The sequence below is a fragment of the Hyperolius riggenbachi genome, chromosome 6, assembly GCF_040937935.1.
Source record: "Hyperolius riggenbachi isolate aHypRig1 chromosome 6, aHypRig1.pri, whole genome shotgun sequence".
NCBI lineage: Eukaryota > Metazoa > Chordata > Amphibia > Anura > Hyperoliidae > Hyperolius > Hyperolius riggenbachi.
The window spans coordinates 301,491,396-301,513,951 of record NC_090651.1 but is presented as its reverse complement, the minus strand read 5'-3'; the positions used below and the strand labels follow the sequence as shown (position 1 = coordinate 301,513,951).

Below are 22,556 nucleotides of genomic sequence, written 5' to 3'. Positions count from 1 at the left end.
GTTGGAAGATCCTCTGAAGGAATTAGGTGTTTAATCCTTGCAATATTCCTTAGATGAAAGAAGGAATGTTTCACAACAGCTGAGATTTGATTCCTGAAGCTTAATTTCCCATCAATCAGTACTCCCAGGCTGCGCACACATTCTGAGTTGTTCAGGTCTGAGCTCCCTATCCTTAGCGGTGTTGGTTGAGACTGGGGCTGCTTTGCTGTTGAGCCCTGGCCCTCGATAACAAGAACCTCAGTTTTGTCAGCATTAAGTTTTAGCCAATTATTATTTATCCACTCATGAAGCTCAGCTAAGCATGCGTTTATTTGTGGAGTAGGGTCTGTGACGCCAGGTTTGAATGACAAATATAGCTGGGTGTCATCAGCATAGCAATGGTATGTCAGGCCATATTTTTGTATGATTTCTCCAAGTGGCAGCATGTATATGGTGAAAAGTAAAGGGGATAATGTTGCGCCCTGAGGTACACCGTATTTTAGTGGGACAAGGTTGGAGAGAAAGGGCCCTAAGGCTACCCTTTGTGTTCTGCCAGCCAGGAAGGAGTGGAACCACCGGAGAATAATGTCATCTATGCCACAGCACTCTTGTAGCCTGTTGAGCAAGCTTTCATGATCGACTGTGTCAAAAGCCGCTGAGAGGTCGAGCAAAATCAGGATGGAACATATGAACTAAGGGCCTGTTCTCACTTGGGAGATTAGCGGGTGATTCCCACTTATAACCAAAAGCATTAACCTTATGGCAGTGATCTCACTGCTGCGATTGCCACCGATTGCGGATGTTTCGCGATTAGCGTCAATCGCAAAACGTGTTCCCTGCAGCATTTTGCAATGCTTCAGGAGCGATTGCGATATGGTGCTTATAAAAGCGATGATCGCGATCACTCTGAATCGCGAGAGTGTGCAGGGATTTAACTGCGCTAATTAAGCGTGAATGGGCCCTTACTGAGTCGCATCGCGGTACTCTCTCCCTAGAAGTAGTGAATTTGCCCCAAGGCTGCCACAAGCTCTGTAGTGCGTTGCCACATAATCCATGCCTACTGCAGTAAGTGTAAATGTCCAGTTGCAGGCACAGATCGATAACACTTCTTTGACATACTTCCTGTCTGGCAGGGAGTGCGTCACTCAGTGGAGGGGAGGAGCACTACGCATATTACCCTATTGACACACTCTGCCGTAGGGTAATAAGCACAGGGGCTTTCCTGCTGGAAACTGCAGCATATTTTACAATTTTAAAAAACAAGAAAAATTGCAAACATACAAAATATGAATAGCTGTAGACCCGTACAGTTTCGCTTCAAAGTTCATTCTTTCTTATCCAGTTCAAACTCTTAACTATAACTTACAAAAGCTCTCCACAATCTCTCTCCTGTGTACATCTCCTCACTAGTTTCAAGATACCAACCCATTCACGATCTCAGATCTGCACATTACATTCTATTGTCCTCCTTTAGAATCACCTCCTTACATTCACATATACAAGATTTCACACGTGCTTCACCCCTCCTCTAAAATCCTTTTCCAGTTGCCACTTGCCACAACACATCTGTCACTTCCCAACCTTTGATATCTTTAAGCGTGCCCTGAAAACTCACTTTTTCCATCAAGCATACGCTCTACCTTAGGCCAGTTCACCTTCTGACCTCTGGCCAAGTTGTACTTTCTACCAGATAACCTACAACACACTGTCTCTAGGGTTGAATATTGTATACTACCCCCGCTCCTTGCCCCCCATTCCTTTAGATTGTAAGCTCGCAAGGGCAGGGCTCTCTCACCCTTTTGTGTTTTGGATTTTGTTACACATTTTTTCATACTAATTATGTCACTGTTATTACCGATTATGTACTCATTGTACTAATTCTGTATTTTGTACACACTCTATATTTTGTACACTGGTGTATATCATTGTCTGTAATTTTTTGTACCACATGTTTGTATCTTGCTTTGTACAGCGCCATGGAAAATGTTAGCGCTTTATAAATCAATTATACTTTACAATAAAGTGCAAGTGTCCCTGCGTCATCAACTGAATGGTTGTGTGTCCCTGGCTTATTTGTACTGAGCAGGTGCGCAGCCAGGGCAGTTAGGACACAAGGCCAGATCTCACAGTTTGCTGTGTGTAGTTCACCGAGGTTCTCATTGCATTGTGGGAAATAACAGCTTTTTCCAACTGCCAAGTAAGCAGCTCACTGTGTGCATATACTTCAGACAGTGGTGGGGAACGAGCAAGCGGGACGCGGATGTGCGGGGGGTAGCGGCTGTGACCTAGCGCCCATTTTTTTACGGGCGTTTTTTTTTTACTAGTAATAATAATAATTTCTTATGCTGTGCTGTGACATTTTCCTAGTTCTAAATACAAATAGTAAGTTTTAAAGTTAACAGGGAAGGGGGGCCTTACAGGTGGTGTATAAAAGCCTGCCTTGAACAAAGGTTGCTGCAGGAGGATTGTAGATTCTTGGTGCTTCATGGAAGCCATCTTGGACCACCCAAAGAGTGAATTTTATTTTGTACCTATACAGACAACTTTCAGAACTTTTTGTCCCACCAAGAACCATGCAATTTGCTATAAATGTTTGAGCAAAACACATCCTCATGCACTTAGAGACACCAGCATTAATCAACACCAAATGAATACTGTATGCATTTAAAAATAAGCAAGATTTTAGATGCTGGACATTAATTTAAGAACAACATTTTAGTGGTTAGGGACTGTCTTTCCATAAAGGGGACAGTTGGATTTTATGCAGAGGGAATCCAAATAATGTATGTTGATACAGTGAACACGAGGTGAGAGTTATATGGAGGCTGCCATATTTATTTCCTTTTAAGCAGTTGCCTGGCTGTCCTGCTGGTCCTCTACCCTGAACAAGCATGCAGCAGACCATGTGTTTCTGACATTATTGTCAGATCTGACATGATTAGCCACATGCTTATTTTTGGTGTTATTCAGACACTGCTGCAGCCAAGTAGACCAGCAGGGCTGCCAGGTAACTGGTATTGTTTAAAGGATACCCCAACTGAAATGTGACATAATGAGATAGACATGTGTATGTACAGTGCCTAGCACACAAATAACTATGCTGTGTTCCTTTTTTTCTTTCTCTGCCTGAAAGCGTTAAAAATCAGGTATGTAAGTGGCTGACTCAGTCCTGACTCAGACAGGAAGTGACTACAGTGTGACCCTCACTGATAAGAAATTCCCCTTTTTTACCTATTTCTTGCTCTCAGGAGCCATTTTCTGCTAGGAAAGTGTTTTATAGTTGGAATTTCTTATCAGTGAGGGTCACACTGTAGTCACTTCCTGTCTGAGTCAGGACTGAGTCAGCCACTTACATACCTGATATTTAACGCTTTCAGGCAGAGAAAGAAAAAAAGGAACACAGCATAGTTATCTGTGTGCTAGGCACTGTACATACACATGTCTATCTCATTATGTCATATTTCAGTTGGGGTATCCTTTAAAAGGAAACAAATATGGCAGCCTTCATATCACTCTCACCCCGGGTTTACTTTAAGTCTCTTATCTGGCAAACCCTTCTTTATTAAAATTTTGTTAGGTTGAGAAAAGGCTTCCATAAATACATCATGATGCATCAAACAGAAATTAAGAAATTAGTGCCAGTATTCTGTTGCTTTGATTTCATTCAAAATTTGGGGTTCAATTATGTTATCCTGATATCCTCATTCATTCTTTTTTAGGCGTACGTTAAAAAAGGGCGCCGGGAAAAAAGGGCGCAGGGTATTAAAAGATAATCATGAATAACATTTAAAAAAAATTGTGTTATATTTCGTTTAAAAATAATGTTTTATAAAGTTATAAATCATTAAATAATGTGTATAAAATCGGCAATTTTAAAAACGTTAATCTTCCCTGTTTAAAAATTGAAATTTATAATAACGTTTTATAAAACATTAATAGGAATTTTACTAAAGCTATACCTAACCCTACTCTCACACAGAACCCTCCCTGTACCTATCCCTAACCCCTAGACCCCCCTGTTGGTGCCTAACCCTAAGACCCCCCTGTTGGTGCCTAACCCTAAGACCCCCCTGTTGGTGCCTAAACCTAAGACCCCCCTGTTGGTGCCTAACCCTAAGACCCCCCTGTTGGTGCCTAACCCTAAGACCCCCCTGTTGGTGCCTAACCCTAAGACCCCCCTGTTGGTGCCTAACCCTAAGACCCCCCTGTTGGTGCCTAAACCTAAGACCCCCCTGTTGGTGCCTAAACCTAAGACCCCCCTGTGATAAGCATTAATAACGTTTAAAAAAAATATGGTGCGGTTTTTCGTTTAAAAATGCAAAAAAAAAAAAAAATTGTACGGTTTTTCGTTTAAAAGTAATGTTTTAAAAAATATTGTACTGTTTTTCGTTTAAAAATAATGTTTTAAAAATTATAAATCATTAAATAATGTGTAATCATGAGAAACAGTTATAAAACATTAAAAGTCTCCGGGCGCCGCTTTTAAAACGTTATTTTTCTCCGGCGCCCTTTTTTCCTGTTGGGCGCCGATTTAAACGATATTTATTATGGGAGTGAATGGCGGCGCCCTTTTTGTCCACCTGCCTCATGCGCCCAAATTTCCTGCTTCCCTTTTTTGGCCCCCAGCAGATGACCTCTCCTATCCCCAACCAACCTAGAGGTATATTCACCCAACTGTCTTACTGCTTAATGCGTCAGAAAATGCTAAAAAAAAATACAAAAAAGGGTGAAAATGGAAATCAGAGAATCGGATAAACGGAAAATCAGTCGTATGATTGGTCTAAAATTATCATGGTGATCCAATGTTTGGCAGAAAATTTCTGTGATTGGGCTAAAATTAGGGACTGTTTCCACTGGTGGTGAATGGGTTCCGAAGGGATGCGATGTGGCTACGCATCATTTCCCCTCCCATTAGTGTCAGATGCAGCCACCCATGGGAGGAGACGGGACGCGGATGCAGCCGTGCGAGAATCTGCAGCACTGCACCCACCACCTCTGCTGGACGTCGGTGTGTATAACCAGCACACAATGAAAAATGCTTCATTGCTGTGCATTGGTTTCAGTTTGGCCGCAATGCAAAACGGCTAGGTAGCTGCATCAACCGCATGTATAGGAAACTGGACTTTACCGAGTTGCAGTAAATCGGATTTTTGCAGAATTCCGATATCCATTTTCCAATTGGAAATGACGATTTTTCAGAATTGTGGTAATTAAAATTCTGCAAAATCCAAATGAGCATCCCTAGTCTTGCAGCCTCCACCTCTGCTGGATGTTGGTGTGCGATCTTTGGGATTACTTTGTACCCAGTTATGAATCCAGAACTGCTTCTCAGAAGCTCTTACACACAAGCCCCTATATAGACTGTCTAATAACTGTTGCTGTTACTTATGATTATTTGTTACGACTGCACGGTTCATGCTGCTGTAGTGATCAGTAGAAGACTGTTAATGTATCATGACACTAGGGCAAATCAAATATTTTCAGCATGCAGGAACCAGACCAAGAAGACCAATCAGTGTCAGTTTACACGGCTGCACATCGAGCCTATGTGCGCTCAGCATGTTCCGCTACCTTGAACTTTCCGAGCCTCTGTTACTAGATAGGGAACCGGCGAGGACATACTGTCATTAAATCCAACAGATCTCTGGCAATGAAGGAGAGAAATTGTAAACGAAGCTGTCAAGAGACAGATCAGCACTTTCCAGATGAAAACAAGCTGAAAGCAAAATGGTCTGACAGGCGCTCACATGAACAGGCAGATTAGTAAAGGGAACATAATGCTATATATTCCCCACAGCTCTCATCTACTTGTCACCTCCCTGTCCTACATGTATGTAATTGCGGGGGTTACGGTCTAATGTGACATTATGGAAAACAAGATTCTGCAGATTGCCTTTGCCGCTGACTTTAGGAAGGATGTAGAGTGTAAAAGCGAAGTCATGTGGCTGATTTGTAAGGTAATGTTTTCCGACACATCTATTCTTGGTGAGCTAGATCACCACAGCCCAGCAGTGACCGAGCATTGCTCAACATAACACACTAGCGAAGCATAACTATAGAGGGAGCAGCCTGTGCAGCAGCAAGGTTGCACTGGGCTTCTCGCTCGCCCCCATCCTTCCAGTATCAGGGCCAGGGGCGTAGCAATAGCCATAGCAGTCATAGCAACTGTTATGGGGCCCTGGAGAGGAGGGGGCCTAGGTGGTACTTGATGCATTCACTTTGTTTTTCCACCGTCTGGCTTTGTCTCAGTGCCCATGGGCTATACACAGTGTACAATGCATGGAAATGTAAATTGTTCAGTCAACTCATATCCATAGGGTAGGGGCAAGTGGCATTGCTCAGGAGTGCCTAGATATGATGGCCCCATTAAAATTTTGCTATGGGGCTCCAAAGTCTCTAGCTACGCCACAGATCAGGGCAGATGTTATTTGGGCCACACAATGTCATGGTGGCTGCATGTCTTAGAAGGGGGAGCCTTCGAGTGAAATAAATAAATCAAATTAGGATTCTCCTTTAGGGGTGGAGAGCATACTTTCGTGAGAGTATGGGCAGCCTGCTAAGGGGCAAATCCAAACTTGTTACTTATGGCCTGACAGGTTCCCTTTCCTCTTCCAGAAAAACTCCACTGCTACCCATGCCTTTTTGTGACAGAATTACTCACATATCTGTGATCTCTTATCTGCACATCAGGTCTGATGATCAGTGATCTGGGAATAGACAGGAAAGGAATGGATTACAGATAGCAAACTTCAGACCTGAAGCGCAGATAACAGATAAGTCATGAATGCTGTTACACACAGGATGGGATGAAGATGGGAGTGATGGGAAGATGTAAGAAGTATTGAGATGCAGAGGAAGATGTTGCACAAACAAGCAGTCCCAGAATAACCCTGGTGTACATGCAATTGCAGAAGAGATGCAAAGTAAAACAGTGGGCAGGTTGGGTGTGGGGTTAGTTCTTAGATCTGTTCAGGGAGTTAAAATAAGTAATGGATAAGATAGATTATTAATTACTGATTTAGCATATTTATATTATAAGTGCATTTGTTTTTGAATGAGGACCTGTCATGAGATGATTATTAAGGTTACCATCGCTGACTTTTTTTGGAGATGCTAGATTTTGTTGCTATAATTTTTCCTCTGGATCAAACGTTCTAAATCGCCCACATGGAACAAGTAGGAAGATGATGTTGTTTTTTTCAGATAATGATAGCCTCCATATATCTTTCATCAGGGGTGTGCTTTGGGGTTTGTCCAGATGACTGCACATGCATTTAAATATGGGCATCTACACAGGTGCCTACAAGGGGGGGGGGGTTACCCAGTAATCATGAACTGTGCAGTTAAAGACAAGACACAGAACATTTATATTGCGCTTTTCTCCTGCCGGACTCAAAGCACCAGAGGCAGAGCACACCATTGTTTTTCTTGTGAAATTCCTAATAAGTTTGATGTGTCACATGACCCTCTTCCTATTGAAAAAACAAAAGTTGGATTCAAAATGGCCGACTTCAAAATGGCCACCATGGTCACCACCCATCTTGAAAAGTTTCCCCCCTCACATATACTAATGTGCCACAAACAGGAAGTTAATATCACCAACCATTCCCATTTTATTACGGTGTATCCATATAAATGGCCCACCCTGTAGTATATCCATCACAGCAATTCTCTAAGCTAATGCCACCTTATCTATATTATAATAATATAGCTTGAAGCAAGTAAATTCTTAAAAATAAGGAGAAAAATGTAAGCTCAGTCTTGAGGTTATTCAGAGATAGGCTATTTTTAGTTTTCTTTTTGTTTTTGTTGTATGTTAGGAGTTGAAAAGTAAGATGAGGATAAGATTAGGCGAGAGAACGCATGGCAAGACATTGATACAACAAGGTTATGGGATGCTAATGGGTTCAGGTCAGTGAACTTGCCAGGTTTTTCTTAATAAGCAAATCACGAATGATAGGTTTGCTAATAGATCCTCACACTTCAGGGAAAGGCAGGATAGATCTAACTAGCTGAACTGATGGTAAGGTGAAAAGCTATTCTAGTGATTAGCAATGAGCCAAGATCTTTACACATACCTAGAAAGAACAAGCAGACGTGCTCTTAGAATATATATAGCTGTAGTATACGGTACAGTGCTTAGTACATGTTTAAAGATAAAGAATGTAGAATGCATCATAGAAAGGACAACCAGCTTAAAAACCACTCTTACTCTTCACCTTTAGTGAGGGACATTGATTTTACTTTGGTCTTCTGTAGCCTTCGCTAGATTCCTTCTAGCTAATCCCTGTCTGTACAAATTGCATAACCTGTTTATTTCAAAGGACAGTGGATATGGAGGCTGCCATATTTATTTCCATTTAAACAATACCAATTGCCTGTCTATCTTGCTGATCAGTCGCCTCTAATACTTTAAGCCATAGAGCCTGAACAAGCATGCTGGTCAGATGTTTCTGACTGAAGTCTGACTTAATCTAGTCAGACTTTAGTTGCAAGCTACATACTTGTATCAGGTGTGTCATTCAGACACTACTGCAGCCAGAAAGATCACCAGGACTACCAGGCAACTGGTATTGTTTATAAGGAAATAAATATGGCAGCCTCCATACCCCTCTCAGTTCAGGTGTCCTTTAAAGCAGGATTGTCACCATAAAAATCTAATTTCAACAGTAACTGGTCTGACTGTAATAATAATAAAGATGCTAATCCTGCATTCAAAACTTTCAAAACTTTTTTTCTGCTGTTATGGTTTGGAGTTATAACATACCTTAGGAGTACTGACCCTTTAATTGCCATTGCTATCGGCTGGCAAAACAGATGCATGCTGGCCTGGGGGGGTCTTTTTATCTATAATATATTCTTCCTCTTCCCTTTATTTCTCCCTCCTTCTAATGACATAAGACAGTGTACTTCCTAGTATAGACCTCAGTGGGAGTGTCTGAAGACTCTGGGAGGAGGGCGGGTAGCAAATACACAATGAACAAGAATTTAACTACTTATATATGTGTTTTTAAATTCTAGGTGAGCATGGGTGTCACTTGTTCTTTGATGCCAGGCATACACGGGTCGACCGGCGGCTCGATTAGCCGCCTGATCGACCCCAGCCGCGTCCCCGCCGTGTCCCCGCTTGTCCACGCGTGCGTGCGGATTGATTACCGCTCGCCCCCACCGGCCATGCCTTGTCTCTGCATCTATAGCAACGGTACTGTGTTTGGAGCATAACATTCCATCTTCCTAGATTACTGTTTTTATCACATCTGGTGAGTCTGTAATCTGTGCTCTTCCCATCTAGTGTTTCTTTTGAGGGCCCCTTTGGAGTGGTACGGGAGCACATACTAAAGGCGCCCATACATAAGGTCCGATCGACCATGAGACAGATCACTCTCTGATTGAATCTGGTTAGAGAGAGATTGGCTGCTTGCCAATACAACACAGACCGATTTCCAATGATCAAGTGGACATGTGTGCGACAGATTCTGTCCTATTTTATAAAATTATCTAATTGGAAGTTTGATCGACCAAGAAAATTGCCTGATGTATGGACACTTGTAGCTGACCAACTCTTTCCCATTGATCCATTTCTTACACAATCTGTCCCGCACATGTGTCCTTTCAGAGGTGGATTAACCGCCTTATGACCACCTAATGCCAATCGGCGTTCACAAGATGGCTCCCCCATCTGGCTCCTGGGGGAGGAGATTGCAGGGGATCACACATGCCGATGCACGCGCATCCCTACTGATTGATGGAGTGGAGCTCTGTAATCAGCCTTCTAAGCCGCGATTGCGGCTTGCAGGCTGTTAACAGTAAAAAATAATTTTCAAAAAGGGTCTGTTTACATTTTGTATAGCGCTCCGATCTAGCGTAACACTGTACAGGGGACACTTAGCTGTCCCTCCGAGTGCTTCCACTGAAATTCTTCTCATAGGCTGATGGTTATGAGAGGAGGAGAAGCTATACGATTGCCGCCTAGGGCCAATTTAGGGGGGAGGAGGGGAGGGTTAAGTATCAAAATTTTAAAAAGATGCTTTTTTAAAATAATTCAAAAAAATTAATGATTGAAGCAGCGATCAGACACCACAACGAGGGAGGCCTATAAATGACAAGAAAATGAGGTAAGATCCACTTATGTGGTAAGTCGTATGGCTCTGCAGCGAGCTGCTACAGCTGCAGAACACTGAACTGTAAATAATCGCCTGGTCACTAGGGGGGTGTAAGCCTGCAGTCCTCAAGTGGATAATACATGTAATGGGGACCTAGGCAAGGTGAAAGATTTGGGTCCCCCTTGTGGTCATTTTGGTAAACTGAAGTGGAGAGTTGTCAAAGAAGGTGGCAGGTGGGCCCCTTGTCACCCACTAGGCCCCAAGCACCTGCCTAAGTTGCCTGGTGGATGCTGCTGCTCTGTGTGCCCCTCTAAGCAACTGGATACTGTTGTGACTCTATGCAGATAATGTAGGGACTGGTCATACCAGGGATCACTGTGAAGGAGTTGATCAAGGAATGATATGCTATAAAGTGTAGATGAAAACTCCCATTTGTTTTACTTTGAGCTAGTTTATGTTTCAGTGTGTTGTGGAAAGAGGCTGGGTTCACAGTGGTGTGTTACATCATGCACACGTTATAATGAGTGTGAACTGCAATGGAGACTAGCCATAGACTTTAATGCAAAGCCTGCAAGCAGCGTGTTAGAATCACACGATCAGTTACAACGGAGTACTGAGAACAGCCCCATAGGATTGTATGGGCAGTGAGTTGACATGCAGAATTATTCTGCAACACATCTGATCACTGTAAACTAGCCCATATTTAAATATTCACCTTGCTGTTTGGTCACATCCACCTGACACTTCAAATTGCCAATATAAATGCTGCTTGGGGTTGAACATGAACTTTATTGAATTGCTAAAGCTACTGCCTGTCACTGAGCTAATACAGGCAGGGGGAAATATGGAGCATAATGAATTACTTATGCTGGAAGAGGAAAATAGCTGGTCATTCAAAACTGAATAGTACACATTCCAGGCTTAGAAAGTAGTGCAGCTTGTGCTTAGGGTCAGTTTTAATCATTCAAAGCGGCTGCAAAATTATGTACAAAGCTAACTTCGTATTAACATTAAGATGGAATTTTAGATTAGCACAAATTTCGCATAGTCATAATTTCGCATTGTTATTCGCAATTATGATGCAAAATTGTAATTCTAAATTTGGGGGGAAAAAAACGTAATTCATTTTGTTTGTAAACTTAATCAGGAACCGTAACTTCGCACAATTTTTGCATAATTTTGTGCTGACATTAGCGGTTAATAGCAAAGCCCACATACATGCCAAATTCCTGGGTATGTTAACCTCCCTGGCGGTAAGCCCGTGCTGAGCACGGGCTATGCCGCGCAGGAGGATTTCTCAGGTCCTGCTTTGCATATTTTTTTTTGCAACACGCAGCTAGCACTTTGCTAGCTGCGTCTGCACTCCGATCGCCGCCGCTCCGCGCCAATTAGCGGCTGCTCGCCGCGCCGCCCCCCCCCCCCCCAGACCCCGCTGCCTGGCCAATTAGTGCCAGATACTGGCACAGACTGGGAAGCGATCGAAGAGGGTGGGGGGATGCCGCTGCACAGCGGCTATCATGTAGCGAGTCCTGGGCTCGCTACATGATTTAAAAAAAAAAAAATTAAAAACTGCTCTGCTGCCCCCTGGCGGTTTTCTATAGACCGCCAGGAGGGTTAAGGAGATAAGTGGGAACAAGTGAAATTAAAAAAAAAAAAAAAAAAGACCTTGTAGTTTTGAGAAAATCAATTTTAAAAATGCAAAGGAAAAATAATTATTTAACCACTTTACCACCGCAGGTGCGGATATCTACGCCCCTTTTTCCACCCCTTCCCATTAGATATCCGCACCTCCCGGCGCTACCGGCGCTGTCCGCGCACCAGCTCGCTCGTGCGCGCGCTCCTGCTCGCTCGTGCACGCCACCGGCCACCCGATGATCAATGAATGGACGTTCCCGTTCGTTGATCTAAGCCCCACAGCAATGATCGGCTGCTTCTATATCATTTCCCAGCCTCACTGAACTTCCTGTAAGCTGCCTTTCGACGCTTACAGGTAGCACAAGTCATCTTGTGGCCAAATAGTAAAACTACACCCAAAAGCATTTTTCATATACAAATACATTGTTTTACACTATAAATTAACTCATTACCTCCCACAATCCCAATTTTTTTTGTAATAAAAAAAAATTACAATAAAAAAAAATACATAAATAGTTACCTTAGGGACTGAACTCTTTAAATATTTATGTCAAGAGGGTATAACACTGTTACTTAATAAACTACGGGCTTGTAATTGCGGATAGACGCAAAACTGAAAAAAATGCACCTTTATTTCCAAATAAAATATTGGCGCCAAACATTGTGATAGGGACATAATTTAAACAGTGTAATAACCGGGACAAATGGGCAAATAAATGTCATGGATTTTAATTACAGTAGCATGCATTATTTAAAAACTATAAGGGCCAAAAACTGAAAAATAATGATTTTTTTCCCACATTTTTTCCTATTTTCCCATTAAAACACATTTAGAATAAAATAATTCTTGGCATAATGTCCCACCTAAAGAAAGCCTAATTGGTGGTGAAAAAAACAAAATATAGTTCATTTCATTGCAATAAGTAATAATAAAGTTATAGACAAATGAATGGAAGGAGCGCTGAAAGGTGAAAATTGCTCTGGTGTTTAAGGGGTAAAACCCCTCAGTGGTGAAGTGGTTAAAAATGTAAACGAAAAATAATTATTTAAAGTAAAAAAAAAAATATATATAAAAAACATTTTTCCTTTGCATATTTAAAATTGCTTTTCTCAAAAACTACAAAGTATTTTTGAAAAATTCTTTAGAAAAATTATTTTTTCTACTTATTCCCACTACTCTCCTTAACATTCAATACGTAGCAATTTTATGTGAAATTACAAATGGATTACACAAAAACGATTGACTGTCCAAATTGTAATTACATATGGCCGCAATTGCAAAAATGTACACAAAATTTTGCGTAATCGTAATTAGCAGATTACGATCATCACTATCGATTATTACCTACCTTCCTGAAAGCTCAGTAGAGTCCTTTGCTCAATGGCTGTTATAAAAGTAAGTCCATAGATGGAGGCATCTGCTGTAAGTACCCCTAGTAAAGCACAAGCTACAATACATTATTGTAGCAACACCAATACTGCTATCAGATTAGCATTAAAACCCGCCATTGCATCACTCAAAGCTCAGAACAGCTTAGAATTGACTTCTGCACCTGCTTCAATGCTATCCTAATGTGTCCTCATCAGCGGCAAAGCTACTGCTACCCGGCTCCCAGCTTACCACTCCCGTCTTTGACACCGGTCACAGCTGAGGATGTCTGTCCAGTTAGTCGAGTTCCACAGACCGCTTTGCAGCTGCAATATGCAGCAGCTATTCAGCAAAGACAGCCAAGTGTCACTAGAGGCATCCGTTGATGATATTTGTCAGAGAAATGTCACTGTCATCCATCAATGTCAGTGAGTGTCACAGTATTACAGCATGAGCACATAGGATACTTTATTCCTTCATGAACAGACTAAATGACTTCCTTCTGCTGGTTTTCTGTTTGGGCAACCGCTCATTTTGGCACAGAGATGAAAGCACCAATCATTTTTCCCAATACATAATAACTCATTAGCCCACTATATGATACAGGAATTAGTGCCGGGCAATAGATGCAACTTAGCAGCGTTGCCAACTCATATTTGGCAGTTACTTTTGCACAGTGTAGCTCGGCATTATTCAGTATACCTGTCCTTCTAAGTTCTAACGTGCTACAAACCAGCCTTTTAAAGTGCCACACTGCCCTTCTCTTGAGTAAACAATAGGGATGGTTGGAAATGCCCATTTCCGATTACACAGGAATTCCAACTTCCGTCAATGCCAATTTCCGACTTTCAGATTTTCTGTTTTTTTTTTTATTTTACGATTTTCAGTTTTTCCGATTTTCGAGGAGTATTTTATTAGTCTTTTTTGTATCAGAGAATGCAAAAAAATGAAAAAAAAACCTGGAAAAACAGAAATTGGAAAAACTAATGTGATTGGTCTAAAATTACCACGCTGAGCCGATTTTTGCAGAAAACGTCTGCATTCTTTGATTGGTCCAATGGTTTGTAAGTTCTGTGATTGGGATAAAATTACCGAGTTGCGGTAAATCGGATTTCCGATGAATTCCGATTTCCGAATTCTGATTGGAAATGCTGATTACTGATCCAAAATATGGAACTTTCAATTCCGCAGAATCTGAATGGGCATCCCTAGTAAACAGGTTTTTAAAAAGTCTGACCAACAACCGTGATGTGTCATTGCCAAGCAAACACAGATAGTGTGAATGAGACCTTGGCCTTAGTTCCAAACCATGCTGTAACTTTCAGTCATACCCTATCCATTACCGTAACCTTTTGCCTTACTCACGCTTTATTTCCAATTTAACCCTTAATTAACAGTAGCTCATCAACATTCCTAACACAAAGCATCACAATAACCTTAATCCTTTCAATAACAGAAACCTAACACCGTCCTTCAACTTTCTCCAAGTGTAACTTTAGCCATAAACCTTTGAGAGAATCCACACACTAATCTGTACCTAAAACAAAACCCTAAAGGGCCATACTCACTGACAGATGGATCGGGGAACTCTGTTAGCGATGTAACCTGACGAATGAATGTTCCCCGATCCATCTTCCTACCTGTAGGAACATGCAACGTCACACGACGGGCGCGAATCATAGCTCAAACGATTGTGGCACTTTACGTAGGGGTCGTCAGGGATCTTAAATATCCAATCGATATGACGGTTGTAATTGCCGCGCGCAATAAAACATAATTCACTTAATTGCACACATAAATGCATGTCGTAAAAAAAGTGGAAACCATCACAAAATTCCGGTCTCGAGTAAAATCGCTTGAAAAATTGTGATGTGAGTACGTAGCTTTACACTAACTTCATGTGATAGCACTGCCTAATTCTTACCTTAGGGTTGATTCACAAGGCATTTGCTTTGAATTACCTTACTTACTTATTTTTCAGCTTAATTCTAAACCTACTTACACATGGACAATTACAGGTCCCAACACTTACAGGCTACAGACTGTAGCCTGTAAGTGTTGGGACCTGATGCCTGACAGTTCTGGGCACAAGCTCAGACACATCCCTCAGCTGCAGCCAAGTGTCGTGTACTATTGCTATGGGGAGGGGGATGAAGGCGTGGCATATGCTGGAACAACTTCCAGGGGTGGAGGAAGGTGGGGAGAGGAGCAGATCTTTAACCAACCATGAGGGTCTTCTGTACACATTCTAGATTCTCAGTCAAGATGGATCTGAATGGTACAATGCTTAAAGGATATCCAAGGTGAAATGAAAACGTTGTCTTTTACTTACCTGGGACCTCTTCCAGCCCCCAGTAGTCTTGATCCTTGCTGTCCACCTTCGTTGATCTGCTGTCAGGCCTGGGAAAGTCAGTGACCACTGACCTAGATAAGTCGCACACCACACTGCATGCACTGACCCAGCAGCGTACCTCCTTGATTGCGCTCCCATGGTTGGGAGCATTTTGTGCATGTGCAGTTACGAGTTTAATGAACTTCGCATGCACAGAATGCTCCAGGCCACTGGAGAGCAATAAAGGACACATGCATAGCAGTGCACGACTCTGGGTCGCAGGCTTCACCAAGCCTAACAGCAGATCAACGAAGAGGACCAGGATGACAGTGAGCGTCCTACAAGACTATATGGGAAGGGAGGAGTGGGCTTGAAGATGTCCTAGTTAATTATGCTATACTTGCCTATGTGCCTTTCTAAATTAGGCTTTATGGATGGTACACAGCTACTTCCGTGGTTCGCGATCGCTTTTCTGGAAGTTTGGTTCGCCCCCATAGTGCACCATTAGGGTCAACTTTGACCCTCTACATCACAGTCAGCAGGCAGTCAGCAGGCACATTGTAGCGAATCAGGCTACACTCCCTCCTGGAGCCACTCCCCCCCTTATAAAAGGCAGGCCCCCCCGGCCATTATACTCACTTGTGTGCCTGCAGTAAATAGAGAAGGGACAGCTGCTGCAGTGCAGACTCTCTCATAGGTAAAGATTAGTTAGGCTCTTGTAGGCTTCTTAGCTTGCTCCTTGCTGATTCTTATTGCTGTGTGTCCCACTGACACTTGTGTTGCATAGACAGCCTTGATAATCCATACTGTGTGTGTACCACTGCCAGGCCCAGAACATACAGTGACTACCTGTGTGTGTGACAGGTGCACATTGTAATACCCAGTACTGTATATACCTACTACCTGTTGTTCACAGTGCACCCACCCACCTACGTGAGCGCACACAGTGTGATATACCACCCCGTGCATACCTGTTCAAGGGACCATCTGACCACATGGTCTGCAAAGCATGCTCAGGCCTGCCCGAAGACTAAGTCAGTCCGCACACACAGCATCTTTGCCTGCACGCCGTGTGACTGCCTTCTCCGCCACCACCAACAGGGTCCAGGACTCCAGGCAGATTCATGAATTTTTAAGGCCGCTGCTAGCAGCGGCCACTATACTAATTTTTTTGGTGCGTGTACATGCCTGCCTAATTTTTCTGGCTGCACTGCGGCTGCAACAACAAAACGAAAGACATGTACATGTGCCAATTCCCCTTCGTGATCATTACCTTGCCGTGGTGAAGGGGCAATGAAGCAATGACCGCCAGCTATATGAGTGTCCCAGGGGGGAGGGGGCACACCCAAGATAATAAGGTCATTGCTTCATTGTGGACAGACCAAATTCGATCAGCTGGACAATCACCTCAGCCTGGCGACCATTTGGGCTTGAAAACCGCTGTCGCCTGCACTCTTGCCTTGGTACGCACTAGTCCAGCACCACCGTCACAACACAAACAGCTGTTTGCGGTGTGTTACACAGTGAGTTTGGTGTGTCAGTGTGAAGCAGTACTCTAATTACACTCCCTGATTGATGTATACACATGCAGTGGCGTAGCTAAGGAGCTGTGGGCCCCGATGCAAGTTTTACATGGGGCCCCCCAAGCACCGTATACATGACAATTGATACGGCGCACCAAAACCTGCCAATGGCAACTACAGTGTCAGAGATGCAAGAAGGGGATGGGGAACAGTTTGTTAGTGATTACCACTATTTAATGTATCTATAGAAGTGATTATTATGAGCACAGGACCAATAGAGAGCTAATACTGTAGTTGAGGGAGGGACCTTCGGGGCCCCTCTGGCCCAAGGGCCCCGATGCGGTCGCTACCCCTGCACCCCCTATTGCTACGCCCCTGTACACATGCAAGATGTTTTAAAGCACTTTAGGCCTGCAATTTAGCATTCAATGTGATTTTTGCCCTTAAATGCTGCTTTGCGTCAAATACAGATTTTTCCCCGGGACTTTTGGCGTCTATCCCACTCATGCAAAAATTCAGATGTTAGACCCCTTGAAACATCTTTTCCATCACTTTTGTGGCCAGCATAAATTTTTCTAGTTTCTTCTAGCTTTCCAAGTTCGCCTCCCCATTGAAGTCTTTTGCGGTTCGCGGAACCGAACTTTTTGCAGAAGTTCGCGAACCCGGTTCACGAACTGAAACTCGGAGGTTCGGGCCATCTCTAACAGCAAGCACAGCTACACAAAGAATCTTTCAATCTAAAAAAAAAAGTTGAGTTCCAAAAGGTAGTTCTTATCATTTATATCATTTAACAACAATTGCTTCAAGAATTTTTACTCAATTCTGGGTTTAGTTGGACTTGGTATTACTGCTGGCCTGCTGGTAGTTAAATGCACCTGAACTCTTGCACAGGGCAGAAGGAAATCATAGAGTAATGCACCCTGTATGTATTTAGACTTTTTAGCCTGTCTAATTCTCCCTCATCTATGACTAATGCCTAGTACACATGATGAGATTTTCAGGCATATTTCCTGTCAGATCGATTATTTCCAACATGTCTGATCTGATTTCTTTTCCATACAAGTGAAAGGAAAATCGATCGGAAATCAGATCGGACATGTAGGAAATAATCGATTTGGCAGGAAATATGCCTGAAAATCTCATCGTGTGTACCCAGCATAATAATCACCACTGTAATTTGATCTCTTCAGCTGTGTCAGCTCAGGATTGGATTATCTCCTCTGCCATGGCAGAGTTGCTAATTTATAAACACAGGATGTTAAACCTATGTCTGCTACCATAAAAGCAGGAAGTAGACACACTGCAGATTTATTGCAGGATTTATATCAGCTGTAACAAAGAAATGTTTTTCTTTACAAGTTATTATACTGTTGGGTATTTTTTAGAGCAGAGAGGAAGTTCTGAGTTCTGGTCGGCATTAAATAAAGGAAGCCTACAATGACCATCCGCTTAGAAATGAACCACAATTTATATGGTTTTCACATGTCACTAGCAGCCGTACACATGTAAGATGTCGGGTAATACTTAGGAGGAGCCCAGCACAGATAAGATATCCCATGAGCTCTTACAATATGAAAGGCAAGGATAAAAATACCATCCCTGTAATCTAGTTTAGGAGATCAGTTAATTTACATGTTAGCAGTTTCACTCAGTGATCTGAACGGAGACAAATTAGTCATTTGCCAGACCTTTCCTATTAGTAACAACTGAAAAGTCACTTCTTTAGACCAAATCACATTTATGTCCCCTGATGATGACCTTGTCCTGGTGTCAGCTCTGAGATATTTGCATAAAATAGTCCTGGGCACAATGCCTTAAGATACAGCATCTCAGATCTCTCCATAGTGCTGAGCAAGGGCATACAGACACGTACTAACTGTCCTCACTTCTTCCCTCAGCACACCCACAACTCACCTCACACCGCTCCACCAGGGACAGAATGCCCTGCGGTGCTCTCACAGTTCAGGCTTTCCATGGATTGTATTTGTGGTTGAGTAGTTTGATATCATTCCTCTTTTTCTTTCTTCTTTCTGAGAAATCAAGGACTGGATGCAGCTGTCGTACGTGTTGGTTGGTACAGCTCTATAAGCAGCTGAGTTGTCGTCTACTTCTCTGACGTAGCATAGATTAAGCAGTGCAAATGTGCTTTGAACCCTATTTACAGTAACTTTGCGAAGTAGGCATAAATGGCATACTTGTAAAAAGGGTGCCGTGGTGAAAAGGGTGCCTGAGATAGTTGCTAGGTGGATATCGGAAAATTTCAAATACTAGTGAATTTCAGATAGTAAAATATCAGTAATCCTCACCAATATTTTTCTACAACCTAAACTAACCTTACAAGAGCCCTCCCTCTCAATGCCTAACCTTAACTGATCCCCCTGACAGGTACAGGGTACAGTCAAAAAAGGTGCTGCGCAAAAATGGCACAGGGTGATGCTGATAATGGCATCTTGCTACTAAAGTTATTTAACACTTCAGAAGTGTTCTGAAACGTTAAATAATTTTAGTACTAAAATGTCTTTAGCGGCATCTGTGATACATTACCTGGTCCCTGCAATCCCACCTTCTCTCCACTTCCTATTTAGTTTGCAAGAGTCCTGCAGCCAGCCAATCACTTTCATGGGCAGCCTGTCCCAGTCTTTAATTTATTATGTGAATGTTTTCTGTTGATCACCTGACTCAGTGAAGATAAATACAATCTTGTTCCTCTAGGACCAACTAAGCCATGCTTACAGATTTTCTCTATCCCTTTCCGGCATCATTGCTCCAAGGGTCCAGCCTTCTAATTGTGACTTGTTACTTTTGAAACTGCTTGGGTTCAGCTGAGATTGGTGGCTTCTTTGCACTCAACCAGGAAGGGCTTCCAGAAGGTCCATGCAGGAAAGGTTATGTGTTAACACCTTTTGGTACTACTGACAGTATATTTTAGGAGGATATTTGTTTTCTCCTAATTTAAGGTGGTTCTTCTATATTATCTTCATTATCAGTGTTGTGCTTCTTGATGGATTTTAATTAAGTTATTAATTTAGTTGGAGACGCCTGGAAACATACAACTGTATCTTATACAGTACAGAGATTGACTATACTGGAGTAAGGTACCAATGTTCCTAACTTAAAGAAGTCACACTCACATTAAAGGTAATAGCATAAACTTTTACTAAGTTCACTTGACAACGCGTTTTGCAGCCACTGCCGCTTCCTCAGATCTGTAGGTGTGCAGCTAGTGCTTTGTAGTAGATGTGTGTTGTCAGAGCAGCATGTTCCCTAGAGAAGGATCTGTGTGTGAGCTGGAGGTTCCTGTCTGTCCTCCAACTTTCTCCAAGCTACCTTTACCCCTGTGCAGGGGAGTGCACCCCTGGAAGAGCCCCAAGCGTGCCATCCTTTCTTTCTTTGGAGTTGTGACCAATTCTTTCACCGGAAACAAGGCCGAGTGAGGATGGCATTTCCTCACATGCCTGATGAGTGGTTGCTTTTATAGTGACCCAATTTTGTGAGTATATTTCTTCTCTTTGAACTACATCCTCTGGTGTATTGTCGATAACAGACCACATCGGGCTCCCAGTCTCTCTGTGCCTTTTTGTTTCCCACCAGAGCCTGCCAAAATGTATTACTAACCAGGCTGTTTTACTTGTTTTATTTTGCTGCCTGAAAGAATACATTTTTGGGCATGAAAGTGACTGCTTCTGTCTTGTCAGTACCTTGTTGGGAATATAGTAAACATCACTGATAAGCAAATTACACCCATAAAGGTTTTCCTGGCAGAATTGAACTTCTGAGTGCAGGGAGAGATACAAAAAAAGGTCAATAGTTCATGTATTTTCACTCTGGGACACTTACTAGGCAATCACTGAGCAGAGCCAACAAAACATTCAATCTACTTTGTAAATGTTAATATATAAGATAAAACCATGGGATATCCAAAAAAAAGTCATTTTTTAGGAGAAGTAGAATAAATACAATTGTTTATCTCATCAGTTTTTTTTCACCTTGGGTTCACTTTAACCTCCTTGCCGGTTATCCCAAGCTCAGCTCGGGGTAACCTTCGCAGGAGGATTTCTCAGGCCCCGCTGGGCCGATTTGCATAATTGTTTTTTTCCTACACGCAGCTAGCACTTTGCTAGCTGCGTGTAGTACGCGATCGCCGCCGCTACCCGCCGATTCGCCGCTACCCGCCGCGCCGAGTCGCCCCCCCCGGCCCCAGACCCCTGCGCAGCCTGGCCAATCAGTGCCAGGCAGCGCTGAGGGGCGGATCGGGATTCCCTGTGACGTCCCGACGTCGATGACGTCGGTGACATCATCTCGCCCCGTCGCCATGGCGACCGGGGAAGCCCTGCAGGAAATCCCGTTCTGAACGGGATTTCCTGCTTACTCTGATCGCCGAAGGCGATCGGAGTGGGTGGGGGATGCCGACGCTTAGCGGCTATCATGTAGCGAGCCCTGGGCTCGCTACATGATTTAAAAAAATAAATAAATAAAAAAAAGTGCTGCGCTGCCTCCTTGCCGGCGGAATTAGACCGGCAAGGAGGTTAAACAAGGCTGTTCCTGTGTCTGTCGGGCACACGCGTGTTCTGTTTTCTATTTTGTATAACTCACTCGATAAAAATTAGACACCACTGAATCTCTGCCATTTTACAAAACGCGATTTTAAAGTGTTTAAAAGGCTAGCATGTTTTCACTTAGCATTTCAGACTTCGCAATAATTTGTGAGAGAAAACACACCTCTTAAAGAGACAGTGAAGCGGAAAAAAAATTATGATATAATGAATTGGTTGTGTAGTACAGATAATTACTAGAATATTAGAAACAAAGAAAATATTCTCATATTTTTATTTTCAGTTATATAGTGTTTTTTTACAACAATGCATCATTCTCTAAGGTTTGCAGGTTACACACTACTGTACTCAGCATTCTAAATGATTTTTACAGAGCAGGCTGTGAACTTTTGACCTGTCCTGTGCAGAATAAAAAACAATATAGTGACTGACAGTTGAGATAACAACCTTCAGAAGACAGAGCTCTCTGCCACTTTGAAAGTGGTGGAGCTCAGTGGCTTATTTGCATAGATAACAACTGGAGTTTCTTAACTCTTCCTGTACTGGAAACAATATTAGACTTAGGTCTCTGCTCCTAATGATTTATTTTTGAGCTGTACTACACATACAAATTATTATATCATATTTTTTTCGCTTCAGTGTCTCTTTAAAAGAACTGTTGTTTTATAAAACATTGGCCACTTTGAGTTGGTCAGAGTTTGATATTTAGAAACCTTACTGAAGCTTACTGTATGTGTTGTTCATTCATGATTCCAGTATACACCTTCCATGTTGCAATGTGACAGTTTACCACAGAAGTAAAGTTTCTAACTTACTAAGTAGATAATTAGCGAAACAACTGTGCCACATGATTAAAAGAACACATTGAACATCGTTCTTCTGTTCTTCTAGTTAGGACCTCTTTTCACTTATCTGTGTCTAAGCACTTTCTCATCTGTCCGTCAGCTTCTAATATGCTCTTCAGCTATGTAAAGCTTCGGTTCTTTAAGAATACATTGTAACTTGAGTCTTGTTGTGACAGGGCAGTCATAAGAGGCAGTCTCACATGACAAATATCTAACC

The 22,556-nt window shown here is 42.5% G+C and overlaps 1 protein-coding gene across 10 annotated transcripts in view; it reads right to left on the bottom strand.

Moving 5' to 3' along the window:
* The window catches only part of LOC137521656 (myosin-binding protein C, fast-type-like), a 193,251-nt gene that overhangs the window by 126,760 nt on the left and 43,935 nt on the right, over nucleotides 1-22,556 (bottom strand). For 4 of the 10 annotated variants that reach the window (XM_068241196.1, XM_068241201.1, XM_068241199.1 and 1 more), the window contains exons 2-3: nucleotides 6,641-6,686; nucleotides 5,551-5,623 (exon numbers count right to left, since the gene is read on the bottom strand). The exons of 3 other annotated variants lie outside the window; for them this stretch is intronic. In XM_068241196.1, coding sequence (XP_068097297.1) covers nucleotides 5,551-5,599 — 49 coding nt within the window. In that variant the 5' untranslated portion in view covers nucleotides 5,600-5,623; nucleotides 6,641-6,686. Of the gene's footprint in view, nucleotides 1-5,550; nucleotides 5,624-6,640; nucleotides 6,687-13,338; nucleotides 13,415-22,556 lie in introns of those variants that run through there. 3 more of the 10 variants (XM_068241197.1, XM_068241204.1, XM_068241205.1) reach the window with 3 other exon arrangements.